This window comes from Penicillium crustosum, assembly GCF_028827405.1.
Source record: "Penicillium crustosum strain IBT 35664 chromosome Unknown utg000002l_segment0_segment0, whole genome shotgun sequence".
Lineage (NCBI taxonomy): Eukaryota > Fungi > Ascomycota > Eurotiomycetes > Eurotiales > Aspergillaceae > Penicillium > Penicillium crustosum.
The window spans coordinates 4017508-4034935 of record NW_026623123.1 but is presented as its reverse complement, the minus strand read 5'-3'; the positions used below and the strand labels follow the sequence as shown (position 1 = coordinate 4034935).

At 49.9% G+C, this 17428-nt stretch overlaps 4 protein-coding genes across 4 annotated transcripts; 3 read left to right on the top strand and 1 right to left on the bottom strand.

Annotated features, from left to right (window-relative positions):
• Positions 1-80: 80 nt before the first annotated feature.
• On the top strand, positions 81-1695 carry N7487_005037 (uncharacterized protein; the record flags this gene model as incomplete). Its single annotated transcript, XM_056872784.1, has 3 exons — positions 81-165; positions 226-696; positions 782-1695. 3 exons carry the CDS (start codon positions 81-83, stop codon positions 1693-1695), a joined length of 1470 nt encoding a protein of 489 aa, XP_056730504.1.
• A 1034-nt stretch (positions 1696-2729) lies between these two features.
• Positions 2730-7335, bottom strand: N7487_005036 (ubiquitin-binding TORC1 subunit KOG1; the record flags this gene model as incomplete). Its single annotated transcript, XM_056872783.1, has 6 exons — positions 2730-2919; positions 2979-3316; positions 3378-3711; positions 3777-4027; positions 4097-6814; positions 6880-7335. 6 exons carry the CDS (start codon positions 7333-7335, stop codon positions 2730-2732), a joined length of 4287 nt encoding a protein of 1428 aa, XP_056730503.1.
• Positions 7336-9450: 2115 nt separating this feature from the next.
• N7487_005035 (putative cell polarity protein (Tea1)) lies at positions 9451-14056 on the top strand (the record flags this gene model as incomplete). The annotated part of the gene is made up of 4 exons (XM_056872782.1): positions 9451-9715; positions 9751-10170; positions 10227-10487; positions 10518-14056. 4 exons carry the CDS (start codon positions 9451-9453, stop codon positions 14054-14056), a joined length of 4485 nt encoding a protein of 1494 aa, XP_056730502.1.
• Positions 14057-15885: 1829 nt separating this feature from the next.
• N7487_005034 (casein kinase 1 family protein) lies at positions 15886-17428 on the top strand (the record flags this gene model as incomplete). The annotated part of the gene is made up of 4 exons (XM_056872781.1): positions 15886-15897; positions 16051-16123; positions 16178-17198; positions 17335-17428. The coding sequence occupies 4 exons, from the start codon at positions 15886-15888 to the stop codon at positions 17426-17428; spliced, it is 1200 nt and encodes a 399-aa protein (XP_056730501.1).

Genomic DNA, 17428 nt, shown 5'->3' with positions numbered 1-17428 from the left:
TAGCTCAAACAACCCATTCAAACTTCAAATAGTCTTTCCAAATCATTTACCTCGCTATCCACAGCATATTACCATACATCATGTCGAGCATTATTCACAAAGTCAAGGATGCCGTGACCGGTCATCACCACGATGAATCCAAGACATCCAGCAGCAAGGTTGATGGTTTGTTGTTCCTGAATAAGGAGATATTGCACTAGGATGCTAACAATTCTATTCATATAGATGCCCGCGATACCTACGGATCTTCACAAAACACCACGGACAATGCCTCTAGCAAACACACGTCTAGTGGCGCAGGCTCCAATACCTATGGCTCCGGCTCTGGAGCCGGCTATGATAATGCAAACACCACCGGTTCTGGAGGCTATGGCAGTGGTACTGGCACCGGTGGCTTAAATTCAGGCTCCGGCTATGGGACAGGTACCTCCACCGGTGCTGGAGCTGGAGGCTACGGCACTGGTGCTAGCACTGGCCACAGTGGCCATGGCTCTAGCACCATTCATGACTCCCGCAAGGGCCCAATTGATGCCAGCTCCGGAACATCTGGAAACTACGGCAGCAAATCTGATACCTACGGATCCAACACTGCTGGCGGATATGGCTCATCCAACACTGGCTCCAGCACCACCAATGCTGGACCCCATGACTCTAAGATAGCCAACAAGCTTGATCCTCGTGTCGATAGCGATCTTGGTAAGTTTTAAAGCTTGCTATTTACTAGCTACTTCGAATCCCTATAATACCAGGGTCGGACATCTAACATGATATACCATTACAGACAACCGAGGAAAGCACGCTGGAACTACAGGATCCAGCAACACCTACGGCAGCAACACTGGCCGCTCTACCGGAGAGACCGGCTATGGCTCCAGCAACACTGGCCACTCCTCGGGACAGACCGGCTATGGCTCCAGTGACACCTACGGCAGCAACACTGGCCACTCTTCTGCTGGAAAGACTGGATATGGCTCCAGCAACACTGGTCACTCTTCTGGACAGGCCGGTTATGGCTCCAGTGACACCTACGGCAGCAACACTGGCCACTCTTCTGCTGGACAGACTGGCTATGGCTCCAGCGATACCTATGGCGGCACCACTGGACAGGCTGGCCACACCAACCCTTTGACTGGCGGCACCTCTGGTCACTCTTCTGGACAGACTGGCTATGGCTCCAGTGATACCTACGGTAGCACTACCGGTCATGGCTCCAGCAACCCCCTGACTGGTGGCACCACCGGTCACTCCACTGGACAATCCGGATATGGCTCGAGCAAGCCTCTCTCTGGTAGCGACAACTATGGTAGCTCCACCAGCCACTCCACTGGACAAACTGGCTACGGTTCCAGCAACCCTGTGTCTGGAAGCACCGGCCACTCCACTGGACAGTCCACCTATGGTTCAAGCAAGCCTCTGTCTGGTAGCGACAACTATGGTAGTACCACCGGTCAGTCTGGCTATGGCTCGAGCAACACTGCGTCTGGTAGCGACAACTACGGTAGTAACGCTGGCCGTTCCACTGGACAGTCTGGCTATGGCGCCAATGACTCTTATGGAGCTGGCGGTGGCACCGGCTATAGCGACCAAACCTCGAAGACTGGAAAGACCACTGGTCCCCACGGGTCTGATCTGTTGAACAAGCTTGACCCCAGAGTTGATGAGAACGCGGCGTTTGGCAGCCAGCGCAACTACTAGGCTATTTATGAGTGATGTGATGAACTTCTTCTAGGCTGTATTCCTAGTGTTCTTTAGTATTTTATGAGAATGACCTAACAATATCAATATCCTTTTGCGTTTTTATCTCATCGAATGAATCTTAATTTAAGTTAGCTACGGCAAAGAAATATTTGGCCAAACCAAAAAGTCTCTGACTCATGCATCACTCGTATTTATATAGTTCTCTTTGCTCACAAATTTCTTTCTGTTCACACGTGACCACCGTTACCCTCATTTGCTGAAACAGAACTACATAGGTAGTATACATTGTCAAAGTCATATGTCGAATGATATGAGCGAGATACTCGGTGCTCCTCCTACATCCTTCCCTCGGGTGTGGTATAATTTGTTATAGGGCAACGGCCAGAAGGGAGGGAATGCCTCAAAGGAGACATCAGCTGAGGCAATACTACGATGTCTTATATATAATGGCTTTTATATGGTTTCTAACCTAGCTGAATTCTCAGATTATTCAGATCCTGTAGTCTAGCATGGTCAAGGAAATGGGGTGATAAATAAGCTAGAAATAAGAAGAACCAAACTTAGTCCTGCCATAATTCCCACCAGGACTGCTTCTAGTGAGTGCGCTGTACCCACTCCACTAAAGTGAGCCGAGCAAGAGCATTCTAAACATTATACTACAAGGGAGACCAGCACACATCACCACCCATTGCCACAAGATATTGCGCTTGATACCGAAGCGAGAAGAAAACAAGGGTTAAAAGAAGTTCATAGACCCGAGGCCGGGTACACTGTCTTGTATGAAGTAGAATAATAGAGGAATCGTCACAAATATCAAAGGGTAGTGAAGCATCCCCAAGGGAACAAAAATCAACAACGCAGAGCCATCAATGTATGGTTGATCAAGTCAATCGCCAAGACGCCATGTAGAATTGTTCGTCGGGTATGCGGATGCATATTACAGAAAGGGTAATATTAGGACAAGAGAAAGAAAGATTGCCATGAAGGTCACCACACACGAAGGTATCATGAATTTCGGAGCTGAGTTGGAATTAGCAGGACACGAGGTTTACATGATGGTCATTCAATGCGGCACAGGCAAGCACAGTCCGGTGGGGATGGAAAGCAGTGCTGGCAATGGGCGAGGATCGGTTGTGATGAAGGAAGCTCGAGTATGGCTCGAACGTAGAAAGATAGGTGCCATCCACGTTGAAAGTTTTGACTTCGTGGCGATTTGTACCCCTGGGTCATATTAGTTTTGAAGAAACAAAAACCAAAAAATTACCGGAGAGGTAACGTACATGCTGAAGACAGGCGCGTGCTCGTGAACACTCAACGTCCGCAGGGTGTCTTTGGTAGCATAGATGGTGGAGATCGGGCTATCCATGCGAAGATCCCAAAGTCGGACCTCGCCATTACGGCCACCTGATATTAATTCTCGTAAACCACCACGCTGCATATGGACATTTGTAATCCATTGCTTGTGCTCACGCCAAACTTTGACCATTGATGTAGTTGGCTTCAACCGTTGATCAAAGACTCGGACAGCACCATCACCGAAACCGGCAACGAATATGTTACCCGCTACTTGGTCAGATGTCAATGATGTGATGCAGGAACCCGATCGTGCTGGAATGTCCTGTTATTGAGCTTTTGTGAGTAACGTGACATGTTTGTAAGACCAGACATTCAAGACTTACGTTTGTGCACACCTCAGTAGCAGCATTCCAGACACGGATAACCTTGACATCACCTGCAACTAAAGCTTTACCCTGACCTTGCTGCCAATCAAGCACAAGGCCTGCGTTGCGATTGCTTGGAATAAGTTCGGGGAGGGCTCTGAAGGCTGTGACCACTTCAATATTCTTATTAGTCTCGTAATGGCGGAAAAGCTTGATCACACCGTCAGAAGATCCAGTCATAAGTAGTGCCTGGTCGTCCTCATTGATGTATCGAACTTCGTTGATCTTTGACCCGACCGGGTTGCCATTTGAGAATTGATTGAGGCGCTTGTGGCTTTGCCAGTCCCAAATGCTATATGAAACCAATTGTTAGAAGAACATACAAAATACAAAAAAAAGCGACTTGTTTGTACTCACGAAATTGTATCCCGGTCATCCGCGACAGCAAGGTGATCCTCGAATTGATGGAAGCACATCTTGTGGGGCTGGCTACCATTCGATAGTAAAGCAACCGAGTTATCCCAACGGCTCGCTCCAGCTTTTCCTTTGAGGGGTTGGGTCTCGGCAATGATCTTTTCGTTGCGGCCGCGTCTCCAGAGGCGCTGGTTGTAGTCAGAGCTACCGGGCTCATCCGGCTCGTTGGGTTTCATCTGGGGCTCCCGGAAATACTTAGAAATGGTGAGTAAATGTAGGTAATAATAGTTGTGGGACTCGGTGGATTCAAAATCCGGAATTACCTCAGTGGACCAGTCTAGGAATCTACTTTTCAGGGGAATAACCGGCACGACATCAAAGCCCTTGGGTTCGAATCCCCGGGATGTGGGAATCGGAGCCTGGTGGTATGCCGTTGCGGGAGCAACATGATCATTTACTTCCGGGGGTCGGGTCCATTCAGGAGGGGCCCGGCCGCGTGGGGTAATTGTCATGCGGCTGGTTGAAGGCGAAGGAGGGTTTGAATTATCTGAGGATGGGTCTCCAGTTGCTGAATTGCCAAAAGCAAGGTTCTTCAGGGAAGCAGCGACACTAGCAGTTCGTCTAAAACCCAGGGAAAGATAGCCTTCTTGTTTCGAGGCTGCTGCTCCAGACATGGGAGGTGTTGAAGGTGGCGGAGTTTTCTTTGCCTCAATTCGTTCGCGAGGTTGGAATTTCGTCAAGCCTGTTATTTCTAGAATCTCGTTCTGAAGCTTGTTAGTGAGTGGCGCCATTGGAGAGTCCAATAAGGCAAGGTGGACGTAATCAACGATAACGGCGGCATCCTGGGCGATGTCAGGATGAGGATCTACCGAGAGAGCCAGGAGCTGCTTCCAGATAGTTCCGAAAGTCGTATTGCGAGACAGCTGGGGCATTTTCGCATGGGAAACTAGTGCACTAGTCTGTCTTTCGGAGCGGTTAGTGGAGGTTTCGCTCTCCCAGCGATGAATCAGAGATCGCTTTTCTTCCTCAAGCTCCTCAAATGCTGCGACCAAAAATTTGTTTTGGTGGCGTCTGACGAATGTTGAGAAGAACACTATAAGCTCCTTCCTGACAACCACACTTCCATCGGCAGACATGGGCAAGACTGCCAGTGCTAATGTCTCCTCGATTTGTGCAACTTGGTCTGTCAGATCTGGAATTCCCAAGAATGTAGTCACCGCGTGAAGCATCGCAGCGCGAACTTCGGGGACGGGGTCGAAATTCAACTCGCAGAGCCTAGCGGGGGCCGCACATCGAATGCCCATCCACTTTGCTTCGGGGAAATCGCACCAGAGCATACTGAGACACAGACAAGACCATTGCCGCAGCAGGGGGTTTTCCACATCACCGAGATGCCTGAGACACGAATCAAATAACTCGCCAGACAGGCAGACGTTCTGTCCCTGCGGGTAGTTTTTGCAGAAGATCGAGACTATGAAAGCACACATGGCCCTGTGTTCACTGGCATTTCCCACAGGAATGGGCGAAGAAGGGTTCAGAATAGAGATAAAGTAGTGGATGCCGTTGTCTTTGAGTAGATCATTTTGTACAGTGTGGTCGACTGCCATGATTCTCGCCCAGATGAAAACCATCACGGGCTTCAATTCTTGAGCTGCTGATTGCAGCAACTTGACAACATAGGGGAAGATGCCAATGCTGAGTGCAAGGTGGACAGCCCATGGGCCGAGGTCCAAAAATTTGCTGAGAAGAATCAAGGCCCGCAAGCGGTGTGCCTGACTCAAGAGGACTTGGAGGACAATAGGAAGCTGATCTGGTGGATTCTTCTCCGTGGGACCGGATGAGAGATACACCTCAAAAGCAGTGAGTTGCTCAGCGAAGAAAGTTGAGTGCTGGTACTCGTACTGCCGGCGCCCTTCTTCTTGATCAATGAGAGCAGGTAGTTGAGATAACACCATCTCGACGGCAAGGTCCCAGCTTTTCCATAGAGGGTGATGGTGTGTGTCTGGCAATTCGGGCGAAGATATCGGATGACATTTGTAGGTGCGCATGATGCGTTCGCTGAGCAAAAAGTTGCGGAAAAGAGCGGCGACCATTAGATCCTGTCGGAAGAGCTTCTTGAACAAAGCCCGAGGTAAGGTGTTCCATGCAATCGTATCGGTAATTGCGGTGAAGATCCAGTTCAGTTCTCCAAGAGGGCTTCGACGATCTTGAAGTCGACCGGGAACTCGGAAGTCGTCAATGGAAATGTTTGTTCGTAAAGGGTTCTGCAAGATGAAAAAGCGCAATGCGATTTCAATCGGTGTTGTCAAGCAACAGGTGAATAGGTCTGCAGGTAGGTCGGGATTGGTCGGAAGCGACTCCGTCTTCTGGCACGCGGCTAGGAGGATGCAGTCACCATAATTCTGAATGACGGCATTCGGGTCTCGTTTCTTGGTTTCAATGTTCTCTTTCTCATGCTTCTCCACAAAAGTGTGGAAATTTTGGACAATGTTGCCTGCATGTGAAACATCAAAGACAAAAAGACTAGGTCCAGCTAGCCAAGACTGCAGATCATACAGTGGAACAGGGATATACTGGGTATAATTCTTGTTGAATACCCAGATTTCACCCGACTGCGTTGGCAATGGCACTCCGTGTCCATTGTAATGTAGAAGTACTCGCTCGTCCTTGGCATTTCGGCGAAGTGAGATGCAGAATTTCTTGGTCTCGTCAACCGATGGATCCAGATACTGTTTGTATCTGGTCCGAAGACTCAAAGTCTCATATTGCTCCTGTAGCTTCTTGCCGATCTGCTCCATGATCTTGTTTTGCCCACCTCCTGTGGTAGAAGTCGGGTCTACCCAGCATTCAAGCTTGGATGTTGGGTTGGTCTTGACCACATCAGGAGGGTCGACCCCGATATTCAGACAGATGGCCAAAGCTGCAGACACAGTCTTCAGGCGATCTTTCATGCGCCAGTCCTGACTGGGCCAACTTCCCACCGGATCCCTTGGAATACCGTTGGTCTCATGGCGTTTTTCGGTAAAATACATATAGAAATTCTATAGTCAGCGGGTATTGTGTTAGCTTCCGGAAACTCACAACTAGAGTGGTCATGCTTGCTTACCGAATGTAAGATCTTGAGATATTCGCTGGAAGTGTATTCCTCCTGCCATCCATGTCGCATAGCGAAATCTTCATCGTCATCGCCTGCCACTTTATCAAAGGTTATCCGACTCGGTCCATAGTCACTTTTGGCTCTCTTCAGCGTAGCCGGTCGGCTACTCTCCGATCTCCGAGGCGATGGGCGGCGGGGCGGTATCTCTCCGACGGCACTGTTGTCTCCTGATGAGCTGGTTGGGCGCCCGTGTGGCGTCAGTGTGGGTTGCTTGTGTTCAACTGCTGTGAGCGAGCGATGATGGCCACTCAACGGAGCTGGAGATCTTTCGCGGGTGGGAATCGTAGTCTCTAACTCGGGACCAAATGCGACGCGGACCGATTTATTCGGATTGCGACGCGAGGCCGTCGACCCGTTGGTCGTTTGCTGTGAGTTTTGTTCCATATCGGTAGTGGGATCCCTCATGTTGTATAATCGTTCATTGTGTTACACGAGTATGGGGGAAGACGAAGGGCTGGGGCATATGTCAAGGCAAGCTGCGAGTATCCCCGCTCGGTCACTGGTCACAACCAGTGAGTTTCCTCTTTCGGTTGGCCCGCGAGGATGTGGATGTTCTGAAGCTGGGGAATAGACCGATGATGAAATGGCCCGGGTGAACTTGAAGTTGGTCGGATTCGTAGTGAACCAGACTAATCTTAAATTGCGACTGCCCTGGAGATATTCCAGGAGCGCAGAGAGAGCTCAGCGCACAGTCTATGGATTCTGGTCCAAAGAGAGCTAATCTACCTGGTCTAGAGCGGATGTGGTTCGGAAAGTCGAGATGGATGCGGAAACACAGATATTCCGGGGATTACTCAGAATGATGTCTTGGCATCCGGGAAGTATAGATAACGCGTGGACCTCAAACGTATCGTTTTACAACATCACTGAGGCAATCATGACTTGCATAGGGTCAATGCTCTTTGTTTGTATGGTAGCCAGGTTCAAATCCCTGCATATAAAGCCCATCTGTCTATCTCACAGAATCTAATGAAATGGACTTCTATATGGGACCGGGATTTGTTACATCACGGAGGACGACGTCGGTGAAGCCCACCTGAGATGAAGCAACCCCTGGGATGAAACCTCTGTTAGTCAGCTCTATGTCTTCGATGCAACATGCTTTGTGATATTTGGTTGAATCTAAGAGAGATATTTTATCTATGGATGGTTGGGAATGTCTAAGACAACAATCTTAGGGGACATAAAAGGTTTCACCCAAGGAGGGATGGACATCCAAAATCTGACACGTCGATTTTTATACAACATAGCAAACAACAAAAATAAAACACGAAAAACTCAGACATATGGCATGTAGCCAATGATGATAGATTATTGCAAAAGTACATCAGTGTCAAGAGGTTCATCCCTAGAACCACCCGAGAGCCGGGAAACAAGAGATCGTCCGGATAATTTTGATAACCCCCTTTTCTCTCCGATCTATTAGCTTCAAAGCTTTACCTTTTTTTCCACTAAGGCATTTCAGAGTCGACATTCATCACTTCAAATGCCTAGTTACACTGTTGTACAGCCTTAATCTGGAAGGAATCGGTATTTCTTGCACGTTGTGGGGTATGGATCGCCGTGTGGAATTGGGGAATGCAGTGTTAGGATAAATTATTATTGGACCTGCAGTTGTTCGCACCGTGGCTAAGTGCTCGGTCCCGCGGCATATAGCCTATTGGGGGGTTGTGATAGTGTGATAGTTAGGGTTAACAAGCCTGTGGATGGTATTTCAACTAACCCTTGAATATATAACGTGGACTTTGCGACATTGTTGTGAAACCCTTTTTATATATAAAATGTTTTCTTTGTTCTTTTGAAATGCCGATATACAACAAACATAAAGCTAAAAAGACGCGTGGATATGCTATAGTGGAATGTGAAATCGCCCCTTCGGTGGAGGCTGGACCCAAAAAAGAGAGACTGGGAGAAGGAATGACAAAGGAACTAGTACAATGTACGCAGTAGGGCATAGGAGACAAGCATTGAAAATAAATGAAGACAAACATAAGATATAATACTGTAATACTTTAAATGTTCGAGTAATAGAGTAATAGAGTAATAGTATGCCCCTGAGTTATGCACGTCCAATGAAACTAAGACTAGTTTGACTTAGAGCATCTCCGGGAAATTGAAACGGCCATCTCTTCCATCTTCGCTTTTCCTCTTTCACATTTCCTGCCTTCAACCTCCCCCTTTTTTGCCTTGGCTTTAGCCGCTTTGATTTGTTTTTTTCTTTTTTTCGAGTCCCCCAGTGCGGATGCTTCTGTTTAGAAGCCTCCCCCTGCCCACTTTTATTTTTTTTGGGGGACGCTGAGCGGCTTGTGCATGGAACGTTTTATGGTTCCTAGTGGTTCCTGGTTCCCACTTCACTTCTTGAAATAGACAACCCCCCCTATCTGTTCGCCTTTCACAATTCATCTTTCGGGACGACGCCATTCTTTCGATTTTCCAGTGTTGGATCAAGTCCGCACTTCGGCGCAGCTTGACTTTGCGCCAGATCCCCTGATACGACCGACTACGACCACATAAATTACGATGGCCTTTCTGTTTAAATCAAAGAAGAATCAGCAGAGTCAGCAAGCGGCTGCACTGCCCCCGGCAACTAGAAATGTCCACACCTCCGAGGGTGCTTCATCCACTGGATCGTCTGGAATGGCGAATGGGGCCAAGGGCGATGGCACGACTTCCCAAACGCCAACCCCAAGCGGTAGCTTCAGCAACTCTCTGCACTCAGCCACAAGTCCGTCGAGTCAAGACGCGGTACGGCCGCGGCAGAGGGCGGAATCGGAATCCCAGGTGGGTGTCTGTTTCGTGATCTAATCGTCGCTCTTTGAGAACTGAGCTCTAATGTCTACAACAGATGCAGAGACCTCAGCAACTACCCAACGGGATCCCCCTCCAAGCCCCAGTTCATCCCTTTACCCATGGTCGCAACGCCGTCTGAACTTCTCTTCCCCCAAACGAACCCGTTTCCTCGATATGGAGCAGCAATCAATTCGGTGGCATCCAAGGAAGGAGACATATATATGATGGGAGGGCTGATCGATGGGTCAACCGTCAAAGGGGATCTATGGATGATTGAAAGCAGTGGTGGTGGCTTGAACTGTCTGCAGGTTGCGACAGTCTCCGAAGGTCCCGGCCCGCGTGTCGGTCACGCTAGTTTGCTTGTGGGGAATGCGTTCATTGTGTTCGGCGGTGATACCAAAATCGACGAAAATGACTCTCTGGACGACACTCTGTATCTTTTGAACACATGTAAGCGTGACATAGATTTATTCATGTTCCTTATGATTCTGACCCTCTTTCTCTAGCTTCCCGCCAATGGTCCCGCGCTATCCCACCCGGCTCTCGACCTGCCGGGCGTTACGGTCATACTTTAAACATCCTAGGCTCCAAACTCTACGTCTTCGGAGGGCAAGTGGAGGGTTTCTTCTTCAATGATTTGATTGCGTTCGACTTGAACCAGCTTCAAAATCCAGCAAATAAATGGGAGGTTCTGATCCCGAACAGTCACGAAGGTGGACCACCACCAGGTCAAATTCCTCCAGCGAGAACAAATCACACCATTGTTAGTTTCAATGACAAGCTATTCCTGTTCGGAGGTACGAACGGAGTGCAGTGGTTTAATGATGTCTGGTCTTATGACTACATTGCCAACAGCTGGACCGAAATTGATTGTGTTGGGTTTATCCCAGCTCCTAGGGAGGGCCATGCCGCGGCTTTGGTCAATGATGTGATGTATGTGTTCGGAGGCCGCACGGATGAAGGTGTGGACCTGGGAGATCTGTCAGCGTTCCGCATCTCAACTCGACGTTGGTACTCCTTCCAAAACATGGGCCCTGCGCCGTCTCCTCGGTCGGGTCACAGCATGACCGCTTTTGGTAAGCAGATCATTGTTATGGCAGGCGAACCGAGCTCGGCTCCTAGGGACCCTGCGGAGCTCAGCATGTCCTACATCCTCGATACTAGCAAGATCCGGTACCCGAATGATTCACAACCTGGGGGACGCGTTCCCGAACCATCTACCAGAAAGACAAGTGTTGATAAGCCAGGTATCTCGTCTGGGCGCTCGTCTCGGGAGGCACAAAACGCAGGCCCGGAACAGCAAATGCGACGGGGACCGACGCAATCGCGTGAGAGCATGATACAGGGTGCTGCTCCTAATAGGCCAGGCGAGTTTGGCTCCAATCCAAACCTGGGACCTGGATCGAGATTACCACGGGCATCAATTGCCCAAGCTCCTGCCGGTCCGCCGCCCCCTGGACAAGCACCCTCTCCTGGCCCTCGTGGGAATGGCGCTCCAGCAGGTGCTAACCCTCGTAGCAAGACACCAACCAAGAATGATCGTGGCTACACACCAACCGTTGATATTCGTGCAGCTAACGACGAGCGTGGCGAAGAATCACCGATCATGAAGGAAGGGCCACAAGAGTCCCAGGGACCTCCGTCAGCTGGCCGCCGAACTCCAACACAGAATCAAAAGCCATCAGCCAAGGCTATGGAAGCAGGAGAGGCAGCTCCATTGATAAGTACCCCTGGCCGACAACGGTCGCTCCGTTCTCATCGACAGCGTGGGTCAGTTGATAGCGGAGAGGAATCGATTCTGGGTCGGCAGGCTAGCATTGAGGGCTCAATGGAATCTCGAAGCTTCCGCAACTCCAAGACTCTTGGTGATGAGCCACGGTCTCCTCGACTTACACCCCACCAAGAGGCGTTGATAAAGGAGCTGGAGGTTACCAAAGCCCGAAATGCCTGGTATGCGTCAGAACTCGCACTGGCAAGAAAATGTGGCTATGTGCCCAATGCAACCAGTAGCCCTGCGCTAGATGACCGGGCTAATGAGGCTCTGAGCGACGAGGATCGCCCGCTGGTTGAGGCTTTCTTGGCTATGAGAGCCGACTTGAACAAGATGCAGGCCACTGTGGATCGACAGGCTGCTATCGCATCTAAACGGGTTGCTGAAGTGGAACATCAACGCGATATGGCTATCAATGAAGCTGCGTATTCCCGGGCCAAGCTTGCTGCCCATGGTGGTAGCCAACGGGGAACCCCTCAGCCAGATGCTCCTCGTGATGGAGATGAAGAGCGGCCTACCGACATGGGACGTCGCCTCGCCCTTGCTTTAGCCTCCCTGTCTGAGTTGAAGGCCAAATTAGATGTGCAGACCACCGAGCTTTCGCAGGAGCGTCAAGCCAAGGAACTTGCTGAAGAGACAAATGAGGCCACTCGGAAACACCTGGCAGAGCTTGAGATGCAAAGCAATACTCTGGAAGCCGAAAACTTGCGTGCTGAGCTCCACCAAGCGGAAGCTCTCTCCAGAGAAGAGGCCTTCTTGCGTGCAGAAGCCGAAGCCTCACTTCAACAACTTATCCTGGACAAAGAAGAGCTGTTGGCCCAGATTGAGGATTCCTCGACCCGCCTGAAGGACTTTGATTCTAGCTTTGGTGGTCTCCGAGAAGCTGTTTCTGCCTCCGCTGCGAAGACAGCTCTGGTTGAGAAGCAATTCCAAGAGGAGCGAGAGCGTCGTGAGGGTCTGGAGAGAAAGCTTCTGCAGCTCCGATCGGAGCACGAAGAACGTACTACCGAATTGGAAAACATTACCCGTCGCCTTCGAGATGCAGAGGAGTTGGCAGAGATGCACGCCAAGGAAGCCGAAACTCACAAGATTGCCTTCGTGTCTGGACTGGAACGCGCATCTTCTACAGACCTGGACAATTCGTTCCGATCTCGCGCTGACCAGCGAGTCGCTGCTTTGGAGGCCCAGATCGAGCGGGCCACCACTCTAGCTAAGGCAAACCAGGCAGCCGCCAACGCAGCATCAGACAAGCTCCGGCGCGCAGAGGAGCGGATTGCTGGGCTAGAGGCATACCAAGAGCAGGCCAGCCGTGAAGGCTTGCAATTGCGCCGACAACTTCAGACAGCCATGAAAGAAAGCCAATCCGCTGGTGCGAATAATCGTGACTTGAAGGCCCAACTTGAGACTCACCAACGCGAAGCTGGAGCTTTGGCGGTTCAGCACGCCGCTTTGAAGGATCTTCTTGGCGAGCGTGGAATCAACAGCGAGGCCGGACGGTCCCCACGCCTTGACTCCCCAGGATCACGATTCGGAACTCCGGAGCAAACCCGACTACGCGAGCTTGAGCAACAACTTTCGGCTAGCATCAAGGCTCACGACGACCTGAAGAGCGGCTTCGAAAGTCGTGAGCAGGAAGCCGACCGAGCTTTCCGAGAGAAACTCGAGCAGCTTGAGAACGATTATCAGTCAGCGGTTCATTACGTGAAGGGCACCGAGAAGATGCTGAAACGTATGAAAGACGAGCTGAGTCGGTACAAGACTCAAAATGCTAAGATGCAATCTGAGTTGGACATGGCTCAGAAGAACCTCGAGAATGCAGGCAGCCAGACATCTGGATCGTCCGCTGAGTGGGACGCTGAACGAACCCGTCTCGAGCTGTCGATGTCCGATCTCCAGGATCGAACTTCATCTTCTATCTCCAGTCTTGAAAGCCAGATCGCACAGCTCAAGCAAGATCTCGATCAGGTCACGGCTGAGAAACAGCTGTCGCAAAGCGAACAGGAGCGTCTTAAGCAAGATCTACTCGCCGCCACTGAGAAAAGTCGCACCGAGCTGGACCAGCTTAAGCAAGAAAACACCCACCTTGAAACTCGCGCTTCAGATGCAGAGCGCAAGGTTAACATGCTTCTGGAGCAGGTTCAAACGTCAGTCGGTCATTATCGCCGTCAATCTCACCACGGCCAAAATGGACTCTCGCGTACACACAGCAACGCCTCTAGCAACACTATCAGCGGAGCCAATGGGCGGGCACGAGCTGATAGCAATGTCTCGCAGGACTCTGCGTTCCCTGACAACCGTGGTTCTATGGCTTTGGACTCCCTTGCCAACGAGTTGGATGCTTTGCGTTCTCACTGGGAAAGCACCAACCGCAATTACCGTCTGAGCAGCCAGCTGGATCTGGAGCGGACTCCCACCAAGGATAATAGTGACGGACCTGCACTGATGAGTGATAGCTTGGCAGAATGGAGGAGAAGACTGGACGAGGATGACCGGGCTGGGTTTGATGTGCAAACCAAGCCATTGAATACTGGCGCCGCACACCCTGAACACTCTAACGTGATTTAAAGGTCTTGCCCTCCTTTGTTCTATGACTATGTGCCCTTAAGATATGTCAATTTGCACCGTCTGAGCGTTCTGCACGTGTATTTACAACAGTCGTTTGCTTTTTCCCCCTCTCGTTGTGTCTTCCACACTCTTTTCTATGTATGATGGATGTGTCCTTTTATCCTGTGTGTTCCTCTGCGCCGACGCACAGCGTTATTTTCTGATTCTGTCTCGTCGTTGTGCTCATTTGCTTCACTCTTTCCCGTTTTGATTTTGTTTTTACCCGTGGACGCCCCCGGCTGCCCTTTTTATACCCCGGTTTTCTGATGTTCATTGGACTCTGGCTGTACCACTAGCATATTCCACGCGGATTCCTTGTTCATCCACAGTCAAAAAATCGTTCTAGTTGCCCTGTGGAGGCTCTTATCTTTCACCAACACCAAGACCATCATGCGGAGGGTAATGTAATCCTGGAAATTTTGTAAATTCGACACCCGGGTGCAAATGATGACTTGTCATCAGCCCGATTCGATAGGTATAATCTTACTCCGCGGGGACGCCATCTCACTATATGATGTAGAAGTACTCTGTAGTATAACTTTGATTTCTTATCATATGTGGTAATCGGTTACAAGCGTGATGCTGCATGTTTGCCTCTGATCGACTGAAACGATCTTCCCATTGAGGAAAATCGCGCATACTACAGGATCTGGTATTGTTGATTCAGGATCATGTATAACTAAGCAAGGCCACTGCGGATATCATGTCTCGCAGGGGGGCGGCAATGTGATTGTATATGATTCAAATGAGAATGGATCTATCTCAGATTGGGTATCACTTCAATATTGAGAACATTCTTATAGGCTTGATGCCTGTCGTTCGCGTAGTCCTCATTGATCAGATACCGGTCAGCTGAGGGATACTGCATCGCCACCAATGTTGCGAAGTAATTCCATTTTTTATGGAAGTTTAACAAAGATATAATCTTCATACCTTTATATCTTTATATAACAGTGTCTGATATATCATTTATGAACGTACTCCGTATATGATATATAGTAGGTAAAATGTAAAAGGTAAAATGTAAAATGTTCAAGTCTATTCCGTATACATAGTATAGATGCCCAATACCAAAATTACCATACCACGCCCAATGACAAGGGAAAAAAAGGAAACCTCCCGAGGTCGGGCGTGACTGCCGTGTCCCCTGCGTTAAATCAAAGGGAAAGAAAAAATACCCTCACCGACTTACCTCGCCCCCCCTCATCCTCCTTCCCCCTTCTCAAGCATCATATATTTCTGTTCCCTTTTTTGTTTTTTAAAGGCTTTGGCCCTTCTTTATTTTCTTTTTGAAAAATTTCCGGATCTTCCCGGCTCATCTGTTCTTGAGCCATTCGAGCCATTCGAGCCATTCGAGCCATTTCAGTACGGTCGGCAACACGTCTTTGATCCGTTATCTCCAGGTATGCCTAGATTGATTCGGCTTTTTACCTTTGACTTCCAGTGGTCTATTACATTTGCTTTCCTTCTTTCATTGCATCATTTACCCAAATTCTGTGGTGTATCTGCTTCTGCTTCTGCTTCTATTCCCTGCGTTAGCTGATCTGGCCCAGCCTTCTCGAGTTGCCTGAGGCTCAGTTGGCAACCCCTCTCACTGATTTCCTGTTTCTTTCCCTCACACCTCTCTCTCTTCCTCTCTATCTCCTTTACACCCCTTTATACTCCATCAATCTCAGCTTTTGCATATCGGTTTTTTTTCTTCGGCAGGGTTCGAACACAATCTAACATTCTGAACCTTCTAGCCTCAAGTCCTTTCTCACGGCTAAGTGCTGTGCCCCCATCGGTTCAAGATGACGACCATGGTCAGTGTTAGCCACCCCCGATTTCTTTTTTTTCTTTCTTCTTCACTCGGAGACATGCCTTGAGTGGCTTGAATATTACGCTCGGATTATACTATAACTTTCGGATGGTCAATAAGACGACTGAACCACGCGTTTTACTGACACTGCCTCCAGGACTTGCGAGTCGGTAACAAGTACCGCATTGGCCGTAAGATCGGCAGTGGCAGTTTCGGTGACATTTATCTCGGTATGGATATAACAAATCTGGCTTGACCACTGCACAACAACTCATAACTTCTAGGAACGAACATCATCTCCGGCGAAGAGATTGCCATCAAGCTCGAGAGTGTCAAGGCCAAGCACCCCCAGCTTGAATACGAAGCCCGTGTCTACAAGTCCCTTGCCGGTGGTGTCGGTATTCCCTTCGTCCGTTGGTTCGGTACCGAATGCGATTACAATGCTATGGTCATCGATCTGCTGGGACCCAGTCTGGAGGATCTTTTCAACTTCTGCAACCGCAAGTTCTCGCTGAAGACCGTCCTACTTCTCGCCGATCAGCTCATTTCCCGCATCGAATACATCCATGCCAAGTCCTTCATTCACCGTGATATTAAGCCCGACAACTTCCTCATGGGCATTGGCAAGCGTGGCAACCAGGTCAACGTGATCGATTTCGGTCTGGCGAAGAAATACCGTGACCCCAAGACCCACTTCCATATTCCTTACCGTGAGAACAAGAACCTCACTGGAACTGCCCGTTACGCTAGTATCAACACTCATCTCGGTGTTGAGCAGTCTCGACGTGATGACATGGAATCTCTGGGTTATGTCATGCTTTACTTCTGCCGTGGCTCTCTCCCCTGGCAGGGTCTGAAGGCTGCTACCAAGAAGCAGAAATACGACCGCATTATGGAGAAGAAGATGACCACCCCCACCGAAGTCCTATGCCGTGGTTTCCCCAACGAATTCGCCATCTACCTGAACTACACTCGTTCGCTCCGCTTCGACGACAAGCCCGATTACTCCTACCTACGCAAGATTTTCCGTGACCTCTTCGTCCGCGAGTCCTTCCAGTACGACTACGTCTTCGACTGGACCGTTTACAAGTACCAGAAGAACGCTGCCATGATCGTGGACGCTTCCAAGAAGGACAAGGATGCTGAGGATCAGCAACGCCGCCAGGCTCTGCCTGCGGCTGGCCAGATGGGAGCCAGTGGCGCCGCCAAGCCCGGTGCCATCTCCAGCCAGCGCCGTAAGGTCGTCGAACGGGGCGCCCTCGACACTCCGGACACCAACCGTGCCGTGGGAGGTAGTGATAGGATGTGAGTACATGAAACCTGGTTCCGAGTAGGGACCCCTCTTTCTTAACTCCTACGTTGGGTGATTTGCATTTCGTGACGCTGGCGTGGAGGACCCTTATGTTCTGAATCTGACTAATCGCATAGTCTTCGGCGTTAGGCTACGTTCTGCCTCGAAAGGTGCTGCTTTGGGTTATGGACCTTCTGGTGGCCGTTCGAAGCGGGACGAAGGAGCGGAGGCCCAGTGGTACTAA